Source organism: Myotis daubentonii, chromosome 1 (assembly GCF_963259705.1).
Source record: "Myotis daubentonii chromosome 1, mMyoDau2.1, whole genome shotgun sequence".
Classification (NCBI taxonomy): Eukaryota; Metazoa; Chordata; class Mammalia; order Chiroptera; family Vespertilionidae; genus Myotis; species Myotis daubentonii.
The window spans coordinates 163,651,261-163,675,008 of NC_081840.1; the positions used below are offsets into that span (position 1 = coordinate 163,651,261).

General features: G+C 38.9%; 1 protein-coding gene across 5 annotated transcripts in view; it reads left to right on the top strand.

The window, feature by feature from the left end:
- The window catches only part of PPP3CA (protein phosphatase 3 catalytic subunit alpha), a 316,528-nt gene that overhangs the window by 246,005 nt on the left and 46,775 nt on the right, over positions 1 to 23,748 (top strand). For all 5 annotated transcript variants that reach the window (XM_059664524.1, XM_059664486.1, XM_059664514.1 and 2 more), the window contains 3 exons: positions 1,170 to 1,309; positions 10,752 to 10,829; positions 13,549 to 13,643. In XM_059664524.1, the coding sequence (XP_059520507.1) occupies positions 1,170 to 1,309; positions 10,752 to 10,829; positions 13,549 to 13,643 (313 nt within the window). The remainder of the gene's footprint in view (positions 1 to 1,169; positions 1,310 to 10,751; positions 10,830 to 13,548; positions 13,644 to 23,748) is intronic.

Genomic DNA, 23,748 nt, shown 5'->3' on the forward strand with positions numbered 1-23,748 from the left:
TGAAATATTGCTTCATTCTTTTTAGATACTAATAAAAAATGGTGTGCAGCAAAACCATGATTTACATCACCTTTTATGTCTCAGGAAAAAATGATAATTTGATTGGCTGTCAGCCTTATATATCCACCTCTCCCCCATCCCTATGGGTATTTTTTTAATGTTAAAGTATTGACTATAGAGAATATCAATCCTTAATGATGTTATGCATTTCTTTTTAAGAGAATATAATATCTGCTAACTTTACTAAAAATCCTTTAATTGTGGTTAAATCAAGATAAATTAAAGGAAAGTGACAGGGTTATAAATTGTTGGTGAAATGTCATTTGCAGTTGTATTGCTCATACATTCTCAGTGCAGCTTTTAAAATTGAAATATGACTTTGCTAAACATTTATAGCTGGAATGGATTTCATATGAAAGCTTCAAGTAAAACTACAGAGTTTAGAACTGTGAGCAGAAGAAAAAAACAGCTAAATTTTAAAGTTGGATTTATTTTACTGCTTATCATTACTCTTGGTTTGTAAACAGGAGGATAAACTAGAATAGGCTTGTAGATTAATTAAATACCGGGATAGCCACTAATGAATGAACATTCAACATGTCATATACCAAGTGCTCCTCTTAAAATGAAAGCCACCTGTTCTCCAAATCATATTGTTAAATATAAACACCATAAGTTGTCTTCATCCAGATTTTTAAATCACATCTTAATGGAAGCAGTAATAGAAATTTCCCAAAAGATAAAATAATAAATAAAATCTCTCCCTCAGGAAATGAAACACATATAGAGTCATATCAATTGATAGTGATTAAAACATTAAGGTAGATAAGTTAGGGGGAAAGAGAAAGATAAAAGGGAGAAAGGGAGAAAAAAAAAGAGTAAACAGTTATGAATTAAAGAGACAGGAGGGAGGTATAGGGTGAGATGAAGACAGATAAATAAATGAGCTAATGAGGAGGAGGAAGGAAGGACAATTTGAGAGATGAAGAGTAGAAGAATGGGGAGGAACCAAGGAGGAAGGGGTGCTGACAGGAGGAGAGTGAGGCAGCTCACTAGCTCTCTGCTCGGGGAGAGGAAGTTGGATATTGCGAATTTCTGGTCTCTTTTATTTTCTGAATTCCCAGTTTCCAAAGATTAGTATTTTGCTCTCTGTCTTCTTTTTTTCTTAGTTAGACCGATTCAAAGAACCACCTGCTTATGGACCTATGTGCGACATCCTGTGGTCAGACCCCCTGGAGGACTTTGGCAATGAGAAGACTCAGGAACATTTCACTCACAACACAGTCAGGGGGTGTTCGTACTTCTACAGGTGAGCATGCAGCGCCCGCCTCCCGGAGCACGTGTCCTTCATACATTTGTTATGTATCAGTTCACGCGTTTGATTTATTTAGGATGTTTACATGTGTTCTCTAGGAAAGAACTGTAAATGAAAGGTCACTTTGAAAGCCTGGTTCAAATGAGTTCTTAGCACTTGCAAAATGAAACTATAAATAAATAGATAAGAAATGAAATATATCTACATAAGTTATATAGATATAATAATATCTGTGAAGAATAGAAAAGGCATAAAAGAGGCATGTGATATCAGGTTGGCAAAGGAGCTGAAGAAGACAGTAACTAGGATATACTAGTAGTAGAAAATTTGTTTCAAGAACTGTATTAAAAAATCCAATGCCAGCATTTACTTTTTCACTCAATTATGTAATACTTTAAAATTTTATAATCAGTTTTCAAAAGTTAAATCAGAAAAAATAATTTAAATTGCTGAATTAAATTATATTGGAGTTATTCTTAAAATTTCTTAAATTTATCAGAGTTCTTGGCTAAATTAACATTAGCAGCAACTTAGTATCTAGGTGCCATAAGTAAATTTATTGTTGGCACATAGACATGTTACATTGAAAAAAGTTTTATAGTAATTTTTACATTTTCCAGTGTATGGGAATTCCATAACATTTCAGAGAAGAAAACAACACAGTTGGGTTTTTGTGTATCTCCACGATTTTCCTGACATCTTATGTCATTTTCAGCCTACTGCATTTGATTACCCTCTATTTCTCTAGGTTCCCTTATTATCAGACATATAGTTCAAAGAGAGAAAGAGATCATGGAATTGAGAATTTTAAGTTCTAGAATACATAGTCTTTTTAAAAATCCTTAAAAACCAAAACTGATGTTCACTGAGGTTTATGCTCAATTCCAGCACTGGCAGCTAGGCAGATGGCAAGGCTGGGAGCATTCTGTCATGGGTTTTGGGTCACATACCTTCTGTCTCTAGAGTAAGCAGATATCATCCTTCTGCATAACATTGATGAGAGTTTATTCAATGGCAGAACATGTTGTTCCATACATTAGTTTTCCTTATGGAGAAGAAATAGTTTTCTTTTATTCATCTCTTGATATGATTGGGAAATTGAAGTTTGTGAGCAGAAAGTCTTGTACACTGTAAAGCATTAATCAAAGAGTAGTTTTTGATAGAAATATTAATAAAGAGGTTTGTTCCAAGCTTATTTACCAGAAAGTTTACAATTCATTTATTTAATTTGGATATCAAGTCTAATGAGTCTATTTTGGCTGAAATGAAGAAGCGTAGTGTAGGATTTCTAAGAAGCCTAAGGTTTCTTTTCAGTAATTAGTTAATTTGGGAGTAATCTGTTAGTAAAGATGTTCAAGCTTTTTAGTGAAAAGTTAAATATAGTTGAAATATATCAAAGCCAAATGTTCAATTTTTCGAATCTGGTGTTGAATCCCTAAGTATACCGGTGAGTATTTAAATTACCTATTGGATACCACAGAATTGTGCTTCAATAATATAATGTCAAACAAAATCTAAGCCTCTTAATTTAAATATTAAGCCATATTGCATTAATCTTTATTTAATTCATAATATGACCTCTTTTATTAGCTTTCTGAGTCAGCTTTTTAAATAAATCATACTCTAAATATAACGTCTTGTACTGAACTTACATAAGTTTTGGTATTTTTATTTGGTGAATACAGACACAGATGTGTTTACATCAGAGAAAAAGGCCAGAGATGATTATGCATGTTTTCACACTTTTGTTCTCAACAAAATGATTATTTAACTCCTCTCATTAGAGGTTGTTAATAGCTCTTTAGCCATAACAAACGCTGAATATCTAAATTCACAGCCTATAGACTGACTAATTGTAAAGCCATCTGGGTTATGTTTTATCTAAGAAAGAGAAAAATGACTCTTATTCTCCTAGAGCTTGTTGATCCTTTTGATTTTAGTGCCATCATGAAGGTGCCAAGGCATTATTTGTAGTCTTGGTTTGTAAAGCTGACGAGAGGGGCATAGGGAACAAAAAAATTAGTAGAGCCCTAGCTGGTTTGGCTCAATGGAGAGAGCATTGGCCTATGGACTGAAGGGTCCCGGGTTCAATTCCAGTCAAGGGCATGTACCTTGGTTGCAGGGCATGTACCTTGGGGAGTGTGCGAAGTCAACTAATTGATAAGTCTCTCTCGCATGGATGTTTCTCTCTCTTTCTTCCATTCTCTCTAAAAAATCAATGGAAAAATAACCTCACGTGAGGATTAACAACAACAACAAAAAATGGTGGAGAAACTTGGTGACAGTTACCTTTCTGGGTGATTGGCACTGATCTTGATCCACAACTCCCAGTTATTTTTCACATGTTTATATTAAATTTGCATATTTAATTTTCCATTCTACCCTACTCATGATCTACACATTGCTTGGGCCATAAAATGAAATTATACAGAAAAATGCATCAGTAGAATTTTTTAATGCTGTTGATGAGTTATAGAAAATGGGCAAAGTAACAGAGAGGAAAAAACCCATAAAAACATTATTTTTGCGTAAGTGCTACTATTATCTTTATAGCCTTAGACCAGAGTTTGCATGTGCTAATGCCTAACATTTTGAGGCAGGTAAGTGAGATACTTGAAGCAGGCCAAGTGTTCCATTGTAAAGATTAATGAGGATCACGACAAATTGGAGGTAAAATTTCATTTTCATGTAGTCCCAACAAAACTGTTGGCTGGATTAGGATCTTGGGTTGTCAGTTTGTATGTCTGCCTTGGATGAATCACATAAGCTCTGTGTTCTAGGTTTAGCTGCCTTCAAAAGAAGTGAGTTAAAACAGACATCTAAAGTTCTGAGATTTGAAGTTGCAAGTTACAGTTCACTCAACTACCAGTATGTTCATCACAGATCAGTAGCCTTTAACTTCTCTTCTGCAATTGACACCCCATCAACCTTCCACCTTGAAATGCTCTGGCTCCTCCTTTTCCACAAATCCTGGCTCTCCCTTAAAACCTGGTTCTTGCCTCTTCTGCTGCCTCTTTCTTGGTATTCCTCCTGCTTTTGACATTGTTTTCTTCACATATTTTCAGGAACCTCACCTATTCCCTTAGCTTCACTGTAACCTCTGTGGTTTAACTACAAGATCTACATCTAGCCCCTTCATCTCTTTATTTTTCCTGAGCTCGACCTCTCTATTTCTAGTTGTCTGGTGGAAATTTTTTGTCTAAGATGTTCCATTGTCATCTTAACCTAAATTCACTTTGCCTGGAAAAGCTTATTATTTACTTTCCCACTTGCTTAAGCCCCACTAGAGAATCTCCCATTTTTTGTTTCTGGTAATAGTTCATCCTAACAGTCATGCAGGCTAGGGAATATATTTCCTTTTTCTTCTTGCTTTGAAATCACCACCAATCAACACATCTTATTGACCCTTCTTATAATATCACCAGTATCTGGACCATCTTGCCTTCCCTCCCTCCCACTCTAATTTCAAAGCCTTCATTTTTAGTCTTTTGAAATCACACCTGATTGTACAACATTCTTCAGCCCCCTCCCCTCAATTCATACTGTTCCATTCGTGGGTATCTTCTGAGAATTCATTCATTCATTCAATCATTTAACAATCATTATATCAGCACACACTATATATATGCCTTCTGTGAGATTTTGTAAATACTGAGAATCTCTGCCTTCAAGGGAATACAGTCTAGTTGCCAGAGATCAATAAGCAGAAATTGACAAGTAAAATGCAAGGTGGGTTAGTGCTGTGATAAATGTGGAGGTCAGCACACACATACACACACACACACACACACACACACACACCTGGGTTACCTAACCCAAATAGGGATGGATTAGAGTTTAAGGGAATGTAAATTTTATTAAATGTAATAAATGTAAATTTTAAAGGATAAGTAGAACATATCCAACCAGAGATACAAGGGAAGGTTAGGCTCTTGTAACAGAGGAATTGGTATTTATGAAAATTTGAGGGCAATAATACTATGAATTCTAGAAGGATGCCCACCTGAATGGTCTCCAATCCCAAGTTACAGTTAGCAGGTTCAGTATACACTAAAGTAGAATATTCATATAACTAACCTATTCCACTCCTATTTTATTATCCGCTGGAATTGTGTACATATGTGTATCAAAACACCAGATTGTTCATAGCAGCAGTACTTGAATAGCCAAAAAATGGAAATAACCCAAATGCCCAGTTAGTAGAATGAATAATAAATTGTAGCATATTTAAATAAATACAGCAAATGAGGATGAGTTAAACAAAGCTGCACATAACAACATGGATGCATGTCACAAGTGGATAAAGGCAGGCCTCCAGAGTACAGCTTAGACCAGTGATGGCGAACCTATGGCACGCGTGTCAGAGGTGACACCTGAACTCATTTTTTTGCTTGATTTTTCTTTGTTAAATGGCATTTAAATATATAAAATAAATATCAAATATCTAAGTCTTTGTTTTACTATGGTTGCAAATATCAAAAAATTTCTATATGTGACATGGCACCAGAGTTAAGTTAGGGTTTTTCAAAATGCTGACATGCCGAGATCTAAAGGTTCACCATCACTGGCCTAGATGTTCCCATTGAAATAAGAGTTCCAGGTTGGAGAAGCTAATCTATATACTGTTAAAAGCCAGCATGGTGGTTACCCTCAGTGAGGAGGTGATAGTGACTCAGAGGAGATACAAAAAGTTGCTGGGGTTTAGGAAACCTTCTGTGTCTTGATCTGAGTGCTAGTTGCAAAGGTTTTTCACTTTGGAAAGGTCACCAGTGTGTAATCTTCTGCTTTGTGCAGTTTTCTGTATAGATGTTACACTTCAATAAAAAGTTTGCCTTAAGTAAAAATTGCTCACCACTCCTGAGGCAGCTGGCGGCCAGGTGCAAGTGAGGACTCAGGCTCTGGTGCAGTTCTGGCAGGAAACGTCAGAGCCCTTCCAGACTGGATCCCTGGTGGATAAAATGAAATTAGTTGGAGAACCCTGGGGCAAAGAGAGTAACAGAGCAAGTCCTAGGAAAACATCGGCCTAACAGTATCTGGGCAACGCCAGACCCCTCAGGGCTGAGTCCCCGTTGCCAGCCTAGGAGGTGGAGGAGGAGCAGGACAGTCAGGCAGAGTCCTCTGTCCTCCTGGGCTGGACAGCAGAGGGTGAAGGTTTCCTCCTGGTCTTTTAAGCAGGGGTGGCAGGTTACCTGCCTCTGCTTTGCTGAAGCCAGTGAGGGAAAGAAACTCTTTGCTTCTCTCACCTGCTTAATTGCTCCTGTTGGGGCAACTCCAGAAATTAACTGTGAGCTCCAGTTAGCGGGTAAATGGCTGCTAAGCATTCAGGGTATGAAAACAAATCTGTGTCTTTTAATGCATTCACTGCTGCTGGAGAGCAGACGTATACACATAATTTACATGGCAGGTGATATATTGCTTTCACGTGTTATGAAAACATGGTGGCTGCCGCAGTTTTGTACCCTTCAGGGTTAGTTAGGTTTGAAGGGAAGGGTTCACAAGTGATAATAGAGCTAAGGCTTGGCAGGAGAGTATGCCACTCCAGAAGGAAAAAGCACTCAGGGAGAGTATGTTAGGACATAAGAGCATAAGAAGGCATTAAAATAGTGCCTGCTGGCTATATCATGGTTACAGAGCTCAAAATCTTGGGGGTTGAAATCAATGTCTAAAATGTAATTTCACATTGCAAGAAACAAAAATAAGAGCATAAATGGAATGCATGTAATAGCTGTTTTCTCTAGTGCCGAGTCATTTTTTTCTACCATATCTCACATGTGTCTCTCTACCTTCTTCCTCTTCGTTCATGCTCAGTCTGCTTCCTGTCCCTCTCCCTCTCTTGGTGGCATTCTCACCACTTCCTATCTACTAATCTCTGTACATCATTTCCTTTAAGATCTTACATAAGTCGCAACTAATAAATACAACATCTACTGGTAGAGTCTAGGGTTGCTAACTCACATTCTGTTTTGATTCTTCCTTCCACACTATGGTGGTGGGGAGAAACTTAGGAATTGTAAAAAGTCAACTACTATGCATCAGGCACTGGCCTAAGAAATGTATATATTGCAAACTCATTTCATCTTTATCCGGAGTCTGTGAAATTTGATACTGTCTGTGTTTTTACAGATGACATGATTTATTTATATGAGGTTAAACAACAAAATTAAACAATTTTCCAAAGTTTTCACATAAAATAGGAATAAGAATCCAGATCTAAGGAGCTCCACTATTCCATGGAAATTTTCACCTTCCTTTTTCTCAGAGAAGATGCATTCTCTAAAGCTGAAGGAATCATTCTGATCCAATTCAGAAACAACAGTTTTAGAGACGATAACTTCTTCCCAAACACAGCATGGATGCTGGTAAATGAACATCAGAAGCCCCAAAGCATCACCGGTCTTCCCCAGTCCCTGCAGCTGGTCTGGTGTCAGACATCTCTAGGCCACTGGGTTGAACAAAATCATTCCAGGGTCACCTCAGACAGACAGATTGCGCCTGACAAGGGTGCCCATGGAGGGGTGTGAGTGGGGCTGCGATCCAGCCAGCCCTCAGCTCAGAAGACAATGGAGTCAGAATTGGGCTGATCAGTCTGGAGGAAGATGGGCTCTTTCTCTTTGGTGGGCACAGAACATGGAAGCTTCACCTTATCGATGCAAAGAAGAGGCAGAAAAAAAAGATCTGCCATGAATTAGGTAGTTTTCATAAAGATTTCCTCAGACCCCTATGCTTTCTTTTGTTGCTATATTGAGTCTCAAAATTTGTACTATTTTATCTTAAATGTATTTTACTCATAAACAGGTTTTTTTTTAAGTTTTAGAAAATATTTTACCTCCCTACCTAGATTGTAGATACTATCAAGATAGAAACCACACCTTACACTTATCATATCTCCCATCCCTGGGCAAAATACAGTCTTCGAACAAAGAGAACAGACTCACCAGTGAGCCTTTGATAAATTGTTGGTGAATAAGTGATTTCCAACTCTATGGGGGTAAGGTGTTGTGATTCTGCTTTTTCTAGCATTCTACTTTTTTTTGAATCCTCACCCAAGGATATGTATAGTTTTGTTGTTGTTGTTGTTGTTTTTTAGAGAGAGAGAGAGAGGGAGAGAGAGAGAAACATCAATTGGTTGCCTCCTGTGCATACTCTGACTGGGGTTCAAAACTAGGTATATGCCCTGACCATTGAACCGCAACTTTTTGGCATACAGGATGATGTTCAAACTAACTGAGCCACCAGTCAGGGCAATATCTTTTTAAAATGCTTTTCATCTTGAACACTTTTTGGTTTTCATCATTTCCATTAAAAAACATGAAAATATTGTAAAGTTTTCCCCCCTAATATTATTAAAAATAATGTATCCTAGGCAGGTAGCTTACCAATAACGAGAATCTAGTTGATAATCAAGTACTTTTTATAATTTATTTTGAAAAATATTTGTAATTCTTAGAAAGTTTCAGTTTTGCTTGCTTGTGCTTTTAAATTTCTAAAGATTTTCTTAAAAACATTTTTTTTCCCTCTAAGAAAGAATGAATGTGCCCTTACTAAATGCCGTTAACCTAGGAGTATGCTGCTGGGTTGATTTCATTTTCTTCAGATTTCTATTAGAAATCAGATATATATTTCCATGGAAGAAAACTTAGGTTAAACACATAAAGGAAACAAAGCATAAAGAAAATATATTAAAATTCTGTTTTCATAAGACTAGTATAAGTTCTTCCAAAAGGAAAAGAGTAAAATAAAGAGCAGCCAAGCCATTTTCCCAAGGGCAAAAAGTGATAAACCTAAACAAACAACCTCTGTCTTACAAGGTAACAACCGGGCAGTAGACTCTTTTAAAAGAAGCATTATGAGGGCGTAAGAAATATAAGTAAACAGCATAAAGAGATAGGGAAGGAACATTTAGAATCATCCATGTGTATGTGTGTGTGTGTGTGTGTACATGCAAAAGACTATTTTTTGGGGTTCAGAACCTACTTTTACCAAAGATCTCACCTTTTTATAATCAGTACTAGAGGCCCAGTACATGAAATTCTTGCACCTGGAGGGAACCCTCAGCCCAGCCTGCACCCTCTCACAATCCAGGAGCCCTGGGGGATGTCCGACTGACAGCTTAGGCCCGCTCCTTAGCTGGCAGTCAGACATCCTTAGCACTGCCATGGAGGCAGGAGAGGCTCCTGACGCCACCGCCACTGCGCTCGCCAGCCATGAGCCTGGCTTCTGGCTGAGCGGCCTCCCCCTGTGGGAACACACTGACCACCAGGGGGCAGCTCCTGCATTGAGCGTCTGCCTCCTGAAGGTTAGTACACATCATAGTAACCAGTCATTCTGCTGTTTGGTCGATTTGCATGTTAGCCTTTTATCATATAGGATTTCTACAATGGTATGCCATCTTAATGTTATTTTTTTTGCCTGTTGCTTAGCTAATTCTTATAAGATCTGTAGCATAGAAACTATTTTCAACTTCTCTTTTGTGATAAGTTATTTGAGTGACATATACTAAGTCACTTTTTGCTAAGTGCTATTTTTATGATTGCTGAATTGTCTTCTATGGCATATGTAGTTCAAGTTTGTGGATAGCTGCAGTTTATATTAAAACAAGCTTGGGCTTGCTGTCCTCTGATTTGAAATACCTAAAATTCGTTCATTTTTATGGCATACATTTATCTCTGTCAAAAATTTTAGAGCAGAGACAAAGTGATTGCAAAGGTTTTTCACGTTTAATTTGTAACTTGAATTGCATTTTGAATCAAGTTCTCATCTTTCATTTTGAGATTTTCTTAATAGACAGTATTATCTTGATTGAATTTTGATAATTTTATTATGTCAAGATAAAGAATAAGATTTAAGATCAAGTCCTATTGAACATATGTAAGGTACACATTTTAAAACCTTGTGAATTCCATAATCCTGGTTAGATTTTGAATGATGTAGTCAATTAATGTAACCATACTTAAGTTGATAGCCTGACTTCCCACACTTCCCCTCTCGCACTCCCTCAGTCTTCTCTGTGGAATGCTCAGGCCTCCACACACATCCAAATACAAACAGGGCTGTGTTTGAGAAAATTGAGGCTTATATTTTAAATTCCATCCTCATGTTATATTTGTGGTTCTGTTCACTCTGTGTGTAAAGGTAGACTTGATAATATTGATTTTCTCTCCAAGTGGACACTTTTCTGGTGTTGTTATATAATAGCCTTCCTTCTTTTTCCAATTCATGCACCTCCAGCCCTTTCTCATTATGTAAAATGTACAGCTCTGGGTGCTTTCTCTGCCGCAGGGGAAAACCTGTCCTTCGAGAGCCAGGAGGTTTGTTTCATGAATGATGTATGTTTCATTATGCTGGATCAGATCACATAGGTCTGATGTTACAGGTAAATGTGTTCCCTTTAATGATTTCCTAACAGTTGCTTCTCTTTTCTTTTTGTCTCTGGCAGTTACCCGGCTGTTTGTGAATTCTTACAGCACAATAACTTGTTATCTATACTCCGAGCCCATGAAGCCCAGGATGCAGGGTGAGCAGTCTTGTAGGGTTATGGAAAGCATGCATTCCTTGTCCCTTTGTCACGACTCCCTCCCTCCGCTCAGGCTGTGGCTGTTCCCTTGGCCAGGCTCTGTCCCTGAAGGAATTCAGCCTTAAAATTGTCTTCTGATATCACAGATATGGGAGGTCCTGGGCAATGAATGGCTGCAGGTGTATTGTCAAGTCCCCTTTGAAATTCTTCTGTTTTTAGCTTGAACAGGTAACAATTTCAGCTGGCTTTCTTAAACACTGTAAGAGCACTTCCTCTTATTCCAATTCCTGCTCTTACCACTGTCCCAGAAGTGAGTAAATTACCAGTCTTAGTTGTCAAGGTGAATGAGAATTACAAAGAAATATTTAACAGATATTGCATGTTGTACTCTTGTTTAAAGAATATCATTCTTGGTCCCCATAGAATTTTAACGGACAAAAACAGAAACATTTAAATGATGGGGAAAATCATATAGTCTAACTCTAACAGAAATCACCATATAATATCTGATAAATCTTTAAATATAGACCAATTTTAAGGGTTTAGAAAACTAAGAAATATCAGATGTTCACTTTGATGTTGCATTAAATCTGCACTAGGGAAAAATAGGATAATTAATTTTAGGATTGGAAGTCCAGGAAAGTAGGCTCCACTGAAATGCAGTATTTGCCTTCAAATTCTTAAACTTATCCCTGCAGGTTCTGAATTCTCTGAAATGCAGTAACAGTAATTTTTATAACCTGTGTGCTGACACTGGGAATGTACATGCCTGCATTCTGAAGTAACCCCATGTCTGTTATGACCTTGAATCAAGGCAGATCCTACGTTCCTTTCAGAATTAGCTTTTTTCAAGCATTTAGTCAACAGGCATAATCTGATCCAATATTCCCTGCTCCATGCTGTTGTTGCCGATGTTTGAAGTAAACTGGTGGTATGCCCAACCAATCAGATCTTCAAAAAAATTTTTTTTCACTTTTCAGGGCAGGGGTGTCTCCATGCTTTTTCAGCTGACTGTCCCAACTGTGCAGTTGAGGCGAGGCACACTGATCTTAATCCCACTGAAATCATCTGCTTATTTGAAAATATGTTATGTGCATCAGTTAAAATCAACAACTCTGTTTAAAATGAGCAGTTGCTTAATTCACTGGGGCAATTGAGATTGTGTCATCCAGTTTCTTTGTTTTTATTGGATGCCATAGCCAGCCCTGGTTTATAAACTCAAGGTGCTAGGATTAAGAGTGGTACTGTCTTTCACATTCTGATTTTCCCCCAACAAAGTTCAGTCCCATAAGCAGAATAAATAATTCTAGAATGTAAACCAAAAGTAATTTTAGACTATAATAAAAAATAATAAGCTTTTATTTCAGCAATAGTAGCGGTAGCCCAGGAGACAGATTTAGGTAGCAACCTAAACCGTGTCCCACTGAGACAAAGGGAAGGTCTTCTTTTATAGGGAAAGTTCCTGACAAGATTCTCGATTAGGTCCTTTTTATGTAAATGAGATATCCAAATTGTACAATTCTGATTGGACAGGGCAGGTCTCCGTCCTTCATGAAGACAAAACCAGAGTTTCCCTGCAGTCATTGAGTCAGACAGCTAAACCAGCAGGCCATAGTTCAGGAAGCCAAGAGTTTGGTCTGAGGTTCTAACTGGTATACATGAGAAGGCCCTGTCAGCAAATGACCACTAAGATATTATTATTCATAAAATTTGGGGCCTTGGTTGACCATGGGGAATCCATCTCAGCCGATAAATTCCTCTGAGTATTCACATCAAATGAATCTTTTTGGTACTAAAAGGTACTATTTGAGGCACTTCTAAAACCCAGCTAAATTGGACATGCCAGAAATAATTGACACACAAAACCCAAGGAATGATAAAATTTTGTTATGTGCCATATAGGGATGTTTCCAAACCGGTATTCCTGAAATCTATTGCATAGAAGTTATGAAATATGTTTTCACATTGGTGGAAAAGAGCCAATCTTCTGTATATTTTGGTTATTTGAAACTAGAGTCCTATTTTGTCTTAGAAAAAGAAAAGATACTGGATTGTTGGTTGATTTCCAAAGATCTTGCAAATGTACTTTTCATCACTAATTGATTAAATATCACCCTGCTGAAACAATAATCTTTGGCCTGCAGACACCACAAGAGATTGATAATAAATAAATTCTAAAGTAGAAACAGTTTCTATTCATAAAACCCATAGATTTAATCAAACTTTCTTTGAAAAGCAAATCACTTAGGCTGAGCAAAAGGGGAAATATAATTGTAACAGAATATTGTAGATAAATGGAATAATCAGCCTGGTTATTTGTGGGAAAGATTTACATATTGCTTTGCATATTGAGTCTTTTTATGTCAAATATATTGGCAGGCTTGTGAAAAACGTGGTAGGTAGAGGGCTAAAAAGTAGCCTGTATTCTCTATTGAACACATGGAAATGGATTTTCACTGAGTTCCACCCTCCACTGTGTCTGCTGGACTTAGGAAAAACCTATTTCGAACTTTTACATATGAGTGTATGCTTTTATTCTCACCTCTGAAATGAATTGATGTTGTATAACAGACTTCAGAGAGAAAAGTTTGTTTAATGCTATATAATCAAATTTTCTTTGAATGATAAAACTGAATTTTAGTTTTGTGTTTCTAAATTGACAGTTTGATACTATAGTTTTTTTTCCCTACTTGCTCTAACTTGCATTCCTTGTTTTTAGGTATCGCATGTACAGGAAAAGCCAAACAACAGGCTTCCCTTCTCTAATTACGATTTTCTCAGCACCGAACTACTTAGATGTATACAATAACAAAGGTAAGTGGTTTTGAATCCCTAGTATGACTGTCTACAATACATGTAATAATTCTTAAGCTTTTTTATTTTGGTTTGGTTTTAGTAAAGCATTGTTACCTCTTTTCCCTTTACTTTTTCATTTATTGTTTGATCTAAATTCAAACAGTATCTCCAGAGGTAAGTATTCAGTGGGTCAAAGGTGGGACCCAGATGCTGTGATTTTTTTAACTGTTCTCCAGGAGCTTCTAATGTACAGCAGGGTTGACAGCTACTGCTCTGGAGATTATAGGCTTAGGAAGAAATTATACTTGGCAGGAATCCAAAATCAAGTCCCTTAAGAAGGGTGTGGATTTAAATAAGAATAGTGTGGTTGTGCTTGTAAAGAATCAAGAAAAATAAGCATACGTTATCTTTAGCTTGAAATTCAGATTCAAATTGCATGTATTAAGAGCCTACCATGAGTCAGATCCTATGCTAGGAAAGTAAATATTCATTTAGATTTTTAAAAATTGTATTAAACTTCAAAGTAAAGGTCACTAGCCCTCCAGCTCCTTTGATTTTGCAGTGAGTCCCTGGTTAATTGCCTAGCCCAGTGTCACTCAGTTAGGTATTGGGGAACTGGGCTCAGGCCCAGGTGTTCTGGCTTGGCGTTCTGCACTTCCTTTCTGAAACTCCACACCTGTGAGCCTGAAAGAGCCCAGGAAACAAGAGGGCATTATTTACTGACTTCAGGGAAGAAAGGAGGAGCAGGGGACACATTATCTCCTTTCATCAAGGTAATCTCTTTATTCAAAAATGATGAGAAGTGTTATAGGTGTGGCAGAATGGGTGGTAAAATGGGAAAAGCCATTACCTATAGTTGGCATTGGTCTGGGTAGTTCATGTCTGAGCGTGGCTCTCTGAGATTAAGAGCAATGGAGACGGAAAGAGAAAAAGCAATCAAATAGTATTTGCCAGCCGAGATACAGCCAGGCAGAGGCAGGAAAAGGCAGCCTGAACTCCTGGGAGCAGGAGCCATCCCCATGCCGAAGTGAGTTGTGATAGGTGCTCCTTGACACAGGCTGGAGCCCAGATGCCTGAGGCGGGCCTTGGCCACCTTGATAGTGAAGCGCCTGTTCTGTGGCCTCAGACCTTATGAATAGGTGGTTGTCTTTTTTGTGTCTTGTATTTCACAGGGAATGTGGAAAGCAGGCCCCCCTTTTCGCTTGTGCCCTGATTTCCTGCTTAAAACTTCCCACCTCCTCCTGCCCCGGGTTGGACCCTGACCCCCATACCTTCTGGACCTGTCAGGGATCCTGCTCCAAAAGGCAAACCTCCTGTAATTACAGTGCAGCCATTTATCTCCCTGATCCTCCCCTTCCCCCAGACACCTCTGTTTTGTCCTCCGCAGAGCAGGACTCCCCCCCACCACCCCACAGCCCAGAGAGTGACACCTGCTGGCGGGAGTGAGCTGCAGCCATGCCGTCCTTATACAGCCCTTCAGACTGCGGTGGGGCCTCCTCTGAGCCAGGGAGCACGGCTCTCCCTAGGCACAGTGCAGTTCTGTCACAACCATGGATGTGGGGGGCAAGGGACAGTTGTCCCCCCTTTCTCGTAGCCTAGTTCCTATAAAAGATGCTGCTTTTCATATTCTGTGGCGAGAAGCATGCAAAGTATAAGAAAACATGTCCTCAGTATGCCAAGGGCTTATAAGCCAGTTGACAAAGACATTTGGGTGATTGAATAAACATATAAGACACGCCCGGGCTGGTTTGCTCAGTGGATAAGAGTATCAGCCTGCAGACCAAAAGGGCACGTACCTTGGTTTCAGTTCCATTCCCAGTCCTCGTTGGGGAGCGTGCGGGAAGCAACCAATGGATGTGTCTCTAACATCTATGTTTCTCTCTCTCGCTCCACTCCCTCTTCCCTCTCCTCCCTCCTTTCCACTCTCTCTAAAAATCAATGGAGAAAATATCCTCCAGTGAAGATTTAAATAAGTAAATATATATACATATATATGCTTTCAAATATATGTGTGTGTGTGTGTATATATATATATATATATATATATATATATATATGACACAATTAGATTATGTATAAAGTAAGAGTCGTATGCTAAGTACATTTGACAAGGGGTAATTTTCTAGCATGCTCAGAAAAGACTTTTTTTAAGGTAAAATATGATCTGTGTTAAAAAACAGGAAGTGTTTGTCCACCTCAGGCTGGCAGAGCCAAGCACCAGCCACTGAGAGTTGCAGTGGAGAAGGATTGGCTGCTTTATTGATGAATGGCGCCATCCAAGGGAACAGGAAGCGAATGCTCTGGAGACCTGACTCCCAGTGGCGTGTAGGTTACAGATTACAGAGGACAAAATCACAGTACTCCATGGGTTGGAAATTCGGGGTCGTGCTGGGAGGTAATTGGTCAGAGGTGAGGAAAGGGTCATAAATTATTTCTTCAGGTTTTGAGAATAATTCTGAGGTCTTTTCCTGGTTCCGTTCGTCCAGACTCATGGGAACGACATAGCCAGGAGGTGGTTCCACCTTAGGGCTCAGGAACTGAAACATAACTTAGGTCAAAATGTTATCTTTAGCCTGCCAGCGGTCCAGACCTTGTGACCATGGGTCAGGTCCTGGCTGCTGGCTTCTGCTGCCTCGGGGGCTGCTGATTATCCTGGGGAAAGGCTAGGTCTCTGAGGGGCATATAAAGAGAAAGAATGAGAGATGTGATTTGAAACTAAATTTAATCAAAGTCATAATGACTATCAGTTTGAATTCCTCCTCTTCTCTCTCAAGACATTAAAAAAAATGGTTAACATTTGTTTAGAAAGAGGGAAAATATAGTTTTTGAAACTTTTTTACTTTCAAGCAGCAACCGCCTTTTTTCTCAGACAAAATCTCACCCTTGAAGCCTTTTATCTAAAACCAGGAGTAGCTCATTCCCTTTGACGGGATGAGGGGTCCTCGTCCTGTACCAGAGAGGCACCTGGGGTATTGCTAGTGAACTCAGAACTCAGGAGGTCACCTTGCATGTCCCACCATGATCCATCATTTAACCAAAGTATGTAAAATATGAACACTTGGGTTTATATTGTTTTATTTTATTAAAACATTATTTTTCTATTAAGTTTAGTGAAGTGAATGCCCAAGCAAGTAATTTTCTGGGCAGAGACTGATTACTACATAGCATGTACTATACTTACAAGTCGTTGTTTTTTTCCTTTTAATCCTCACCTGAGGATTTGTTTTTATTGAATTTAGAGAGAGAAACGTGGATCAGTTGTCTCCCATACATGCCCCTGCCAGGCATCAAACCCGCAACCCAGGCATGTGCCTTGACTGGGAATTGAACCCTCGACCTTTAGTGCATGGGATGATGTTTCAACCAACTAAGCCCCACCAGCCAGGGCCTTACAAGTTTTTAACAACTAAAGAGTCAAGCAGTTAAAAAAAGGAAGAAGAAGAAAGTTGGGATTTTACTCCGTAAGAACAGACTCGGAGCTTTTCCTTTCATCATCATGCTGGGTAACGCAGTTTTGCTGGGGCCCATAGCTATGTCCCACATGCAGTGTGTGCGCATTGCTTCTATGGTTCTGATTCAACAGGTGAGAACTGAGAAAATAGTAGCCATCACTAGCTTTGAGGTTCCGTAGTTTTTTCACTGTTCTCTTGCCTTTGGAGTAGATCATGATATCTGAGAAAATGGATAGAACATTTCATTTTGGGAACTTTTTCATAAAAAAAAAGAATTCTTCTGAGGGGGGAAAAATAAACTAATAGGAAGAAGAAAGATATATTCTTCAGTTTGAGCCTAATTTCAAAAGGCTTTAGTTTAAAGTTTCTGAAGCACTTTAAAGTTGTCATGCTAACACTGGGTACAGAATATGGGAGTGGGAGGCAGTTATTCCCTGCGGAAGTGAGGATTACTATATTTGAATCAAATAAATGTTCACAAGAGTTTTAAAAATACACTGCAACAAAATTGGGTTGCAAGCACCTTCAACACACAGTCAATGGAAAGATCAGCAAAGAGTCTGGATTAATTACTGGAGTCTTAGAAATAGATGATCATACATGTCTCTGGAATTGTAACTTACTAGTTATGGTATGATTTGATTTTTAAAGCTTCTGTAAATTAAGTAATAGCTTTCTGGCAAAATGAAAGAATGAGAATAATGGGTGTATTCTGCCATCTTAAAACTGATAATGGTTGGGTGATCAGCTTTATGTATAAATGCCCAATAGTTCTGATTCGTTGTTCATTTCTGTTCATTAAAGACAGCTTTCAGAGAGTTAAGACTGTAAGTGTCCCTTCCCTTAGTGTGGCCTACATCTGTTCACTCGGTTCTTGTCCTTCCTGATCTGCATGGAGGCAGCTGTCTTCTCACCCCCTCCCCGATCCTGATTCCTCGCTCTGACACTCCTGCTCACTCCTGCAGGAGGCCCGCCGGACAGAGGGTGTAGGTGTGAATCACGGCTCCGCCTTGAAACAACTAACTGGTCTGATTGTATTGGCATGCAGTGACATCTCTGTAAAATAAGAGAAAAGTGCTGTGCAGTATGAAGATTTCATCACTAGATATTTTATATTGCTATTGTTTCCAATTTAGATGGTCCAGGACCCCTTTCTGGGGACCTGGTCCCAGGGAGGACCTGCTGTCTTTTCAAGGGTTCGTTCTCTGTTTGGTGTCCTGGAGCCAAACATGGGACTGAAGCTAAGCGTTCAGCAGCACAGGCTGTGTTCAGTGGCCAGAGGATGGAGAAGCAGGAGTCAATCTCAGAGATTAACTTCTTTTAGAGAAGTCTTGAGGGGATTATTATCTGGACAGTATAATGAGGGGGAGCTCTATATATTAGTTTTTTGAGGTGGAGAAGGCTTGTTTATTCCCAGAATTTGGATCCCATCCTTTCTTTTTTATATAGTCTGCATCAGATCTGTTAAAGCACCCAAGGATGTGTCAGCATGCTAATCTGTATGTATGTGTATATGTATGTGTATGTGTGTGTGTGTGTATATATATATATATATATATATATATATAAAAAGCCTAAGTGTTTGACCTTCCAACCGGTGGTTATGACGTGCAGTGACCACCAGGGGGCAGACGCTCAACACGAGCTGCCGAGCTGTGGTGTCTTGGCAGCTGTGGTCCTTAGGTGACACACCCAGAACCAGAGAGGAGGGAGCCTGATTCTAGGGTGTGTCACCCGAGAACCAGTTTCGGCCCAATCCCCGCAGGCCAGGCCGAGGGACCCCCACCGGTACACGAATCCTTTAATCCTCTGTGTGTTATAATCAGGGTATAATGAAGTTCCGGGTATAATGAAGTTCCGGGTATAATGAGGTTCAGGGTCTCCTGCAGGTCAGATTCAGCACCATCTTGGTTCAGGCCAGCTCTGGTTGGTTTTGTAATTCTGCCCCTCTCCTGTGTTTTTCCTGTAACTGAAATGGAAAGATAAGTGCATCAGGTTTCCACAGCCTGGGGCCCACAGCCCTGGGGCCACTGTTACGATGCCCCGTGTCAGTGCAGGGCTTCACAGGAGCTCTTAGCAGAATATCTCTCCTCCTCAGCTTTAGTTATCATTTCACTTTCCTGGTTGAGCGACCTTTATGCTGCTCTCTGGATGAACCTTTTACTTTAGCCAAATTCTTCTGCTCACTGCCCTGAACAACTTGCGGCTTTCCCTATCCACACCTTTGCCACACCCTTTTTTCCATCTAAAACACTTGCCTCACTGGTCTCCTCCCATGGAAATGGACTAGCCCCATTTCAGTCTGTATTGCCCTAGAGACTAGACAGTCCTCCCCTGAATGCTTGCAGAACTAATCATTTACCCTTGTACTTATCATTTCATTTCTTTTCTAGTTAGCTTTTCCTAGAGTTAGCATTCCTATGTCTTCCTGATAAGATTAGAATTCATTTGAAGCAGGGCTTTTTAATACACACAGTACAGCCCAGTAGCACGCCTTTTACATAGCAGGCAGTCAATGCAGGCATTGATTAAAGCATTTTCTTTCTGGGAATTGATAGCAAGGCAGTGCCCAAAAGTACCCTATCAGTATTGACTCAGCTTTATCTCACTTTAAATTACTACCCTCTATCCTTTCCAAATTGCAGTTAAACATTTGCAGAGCAATTTTCACATTTGAATTATTTTATTTCCTGTGAATCTGTAACCCTGAGGAAAAAGCTACTTCATAATTACCCAAATATGCCAAACAGAAAGAAAATAGGGTAATGAAACATTTCTGTTCCCCATCTTCCTCCTTTCCAACCTCCTCTGTCTGGATAATTTAGCACCTGTAAAAGTGACTTTTAACCTCATCCGTTCACCAATGCAGCACGCCTTTATTGAGAACTTACTATATACCAAGCACTATATAGGTGCTGGGGATATGAGAGAGACAGACAGGGTCTTTGTCCTAGTGCGGTTTATAATCTGGTAGTGTGCTAGACATTAAGTAAAGAATTCCACCAAGAATTATCTAAATATATTTAGAGAATACTTACAAAGAAAGGAGTGGTATGACATGAGGGTAGAAATTAGTCTTTGGGGACAAAAAAAAAAGCTTATCTGAGGAAGCGATATTTAAACAATGGTAGAGTAAAATCTTTCAGAAATACACTGGCAAATGTGCATTCTGCTTTACATTTTTTAGTTTTAGTTTAGCTGAAAACTATAATGAACCTCTGGGAAAATTTGTTTTAAACCTTGATGTAAACAGTTAAATCATTTTTTTTCTCTATGATTTACCAGTATTTCAAGAAAATATAAGGTAAATTACAGTAGGGTCTATGTGGTTCCAGTAGTTTAGAGGAGTTGTCATAGGGGTAGGTGAGTGGATGGGTGAATGGATATTTGAGATAGATGTAGAGAAATATACATCCAGTGGTATATAATTCAGTTCCAGGAAAAGCTACTGACAGTAAAATTAAGTAATTAAGTAAATTTATTAAATAAATGTATTTTGGATTTGAGAGGAAAATCAAAATGGCAAACAAAATAATTTAGCAATCAAGACCAAAGATTAAAATGACACCCAAGAAAAAAATCAACATTAAGGTAGGTTAAGAAAAAGAGAGGCAGTATATAAGCAATTCTCAGATGCAAACGTCCCCCTTTTTAATAGGGAAAAATTGTATTTTGACGGTTTAGACTTTTAAACTAGGCAACATGATAAAAGTGCTTATTAAAAGCATTTTAGTCTTACCAAAACTTGACATTTTCAGCATCCTCAAATATTTTCCAATCAAAAAGGAGTCAGAAGCTTTGGGAAGATACCATTTAAAAACAGAAATATGATTATTTATGTCTTGGTGAACTAAGGTAAAAAATGTATTGGCAGTCATGACGTGAACATATAGGAGCAAATGCAGCATATCTGAAGCCAGCTTGCCTTAGACCCCTGACTTCCAACAGGAGCGCTCGGCACTGGGTGGCACCATCCACACAGCATGGTGTCACCAGGCACCAGGCCTGAGAATCTCATTCCAAACTGCACCACAGTTCTTTCATACTAGGAACTCATTTCACAACTCAGGAGTAATCTTCATAGAGATATCTGGTACCCTTCTGGTTCCAGAGCCAAATGAAGACCCAACTAGATCGGATCCCTGTCCTGGGTGGGAGAGGGAAATGGGGTCCAGGCGGGGGCGCTGGGGTGGGGGAGCGGGGAGTCCTCTGAAAGGGAGTAGCATCAGTGCCCATGCAATCCTGCCTAACGTTCTCTGCCTCCCTCAGCAAGTGAAGAAACTGACTTCCCTTCAGATGTGTAGGCTTGACAGCAGGGGCCATTGCTCTAGATCAGTGATGGTGAACCTTTTGAGCTTGGCATGTCAGCATTTTGAAAAACCCTAATTTAACTCTGGTGCCGTGTCACATATAGAAATTTTTTGATATTAGCAACCATAGTAAAACAAAGATTTATATTTTTGATATTTATTTTATATATTTAAATGCCATTTAACAAAGAAAAATCAACCAAAAAAATGAGTTCACGTGTCACCTCTGACACGCGTGTCATAGGTTCACCATTACTGCTCTAGAGTCTTAGGCCTGTCTTAAGCATGGACAGAACCTTGGGCATTGACATAAACATTTTTAAAGCATTTTTGGAGTCTTTACAGCCAGAGACATAAATGTAATATTAGTTGCTTTAGAAACTGAATAAAATTAACCCAGATACTTTGTCTAATGGCAATGATTTTCTCAACTCTTACTTTTTCCTGCCATTATCTCAAATCTAAAGATCTTCCTAGTTGGTCTTGAGCAACTGTTTGCCCAGATCATTTATTTCAATATAAAAAAATGTAAATATATATTACAGTAGCATTTTTTATTTGATATTTGCTAAGAAAATATAGGCCAAATAGTTCTTTTGTTACTAATACAAAACAATAAGATAACACCCCACCAAAATAATTCCTTCATTTATTTAGCAAATATGTATAGTATTTAACCTAACAAATATTGGTAGAATTAAACACATAATGATTATTAAACCTAGGATAGTCTATGGATCTTTTGAATACAGAATTCATCAGGCAAGTAGAGGACATTTATGGTGGGAATGAAAAAAGGAAAGGAGTTAGAAGTCAGATTTTGAATTGGAAGAATTCTAAAGATTTTGTTCATAAATGGTAACTAAGAATGTGTACTATGAACACTATGCGTATATGTGAATATACATATATATCTTTACAAAATCTTAAATGAAAATTGTACCCTAAAATTTTTATGGGAAAATACAGATTTTAAAAAAAACCACTATAGCTTCTCTCCCAGAATCAAAAACCTTTTCATGCAACGTATCAGCATAATCCTAAACCACTGCCAAAGGACATATGAATACATAGATCCTACCTGAAAAATTTTACCTATCGAGCCATCTGCCTCCTTCTGTAGGACTTTGCCAAAAAAAACACAATGAAGCTAGTTTTTCTGCTAGGGTATCTGTGGGTCAAAGAATTGAAAATAAAAAAATATCCCAGGTTTATTGTGCATTTTGTTTTCTATTTTTGCATTGATTGTAATGATTTTGGAGTGCCCCCATTTGCCTATCTCTCATCTTTGATTCTCTTCTGTCCCTGTGTCCCATCTTTTGAAGATGGGAATGGATGGTCAGTTGGAGATAGGAGATAAAAAATGTTAGTGGAAGGATGAGAAAGGGAATAAGATGTGTCATTTCCATTCTTTTGACTTCTCCTCTCCCCTATTTTAAAGCAGCCCTAGAAGAGTGGAGAATGCCCCAAGTGTGTTGGGTGCATTATGGTTACTAAAGTCATTCAGAAAAGGAGCTTTCTATTCCCCCTTGATACTCACTTCACCCACTTGGAATGTGTTGAGCTCATGGTTTGGTGAGCTGGTCAGTGCATCTTGTTATCAGTATTTTCACAACTTCCCTTAAATTAGAAGCTCTCTTTTGATCTTTCTATTTTTGCCACCTATTGCCCCGTCATGGGCTTCCCTGGTGATGGCAGTTGTAAACAAGATGTTGAGAAATGTTGTCAAGCTCTTATGAAATGTGTTTTGTGCCTCATCAAAATTTCAAATGTGGGGCCCTGACGGGATAGCTAGGTTGGTTGGAGCATTATATAAATCCACCAAGGTTGCAGGTTCGATCCCTGGTCAGGGCACATACAAGAATCAACCAGTGAATGCATAAATAAGTAGGACAACAAATCGATGTTTGTCTCTCTCTCTAAAAAAAAAAAAAAATCAATAAAAATAATTTCAAATTTTACAGTAAGTGAAACCCCTTTAATTTACAGACTTAGATATGGTTCAGCAATTAGCGCACGGCTTGGTAGACAAAGGAATGGAATAAATCTAGATTCTATTCCTTGGGTTTCACTATACTCAGGGGGCTTGGTTGTGTCATTCGAAACAGTGGAGGTCCAGTGGCCCTCCAAGTAGGAGCAGGCCCCTGATCACTGACCGCATATCTTCTGCGTAAGCATCTCTGCGGTGCCTGCTGAGGGCTCTGCAGGGACAATGAAATGATTGGACCAAGTAATGGTGTAACTTTAAGACCGTAATTTTGGCATCAGAGAACTGGCACTCAGGCCTCAAGATTCATGGGGATTAGTATTCTTTCCATTATACCAACTTTTCTTCTGACTGTTCCTCATACCTGCGGTACC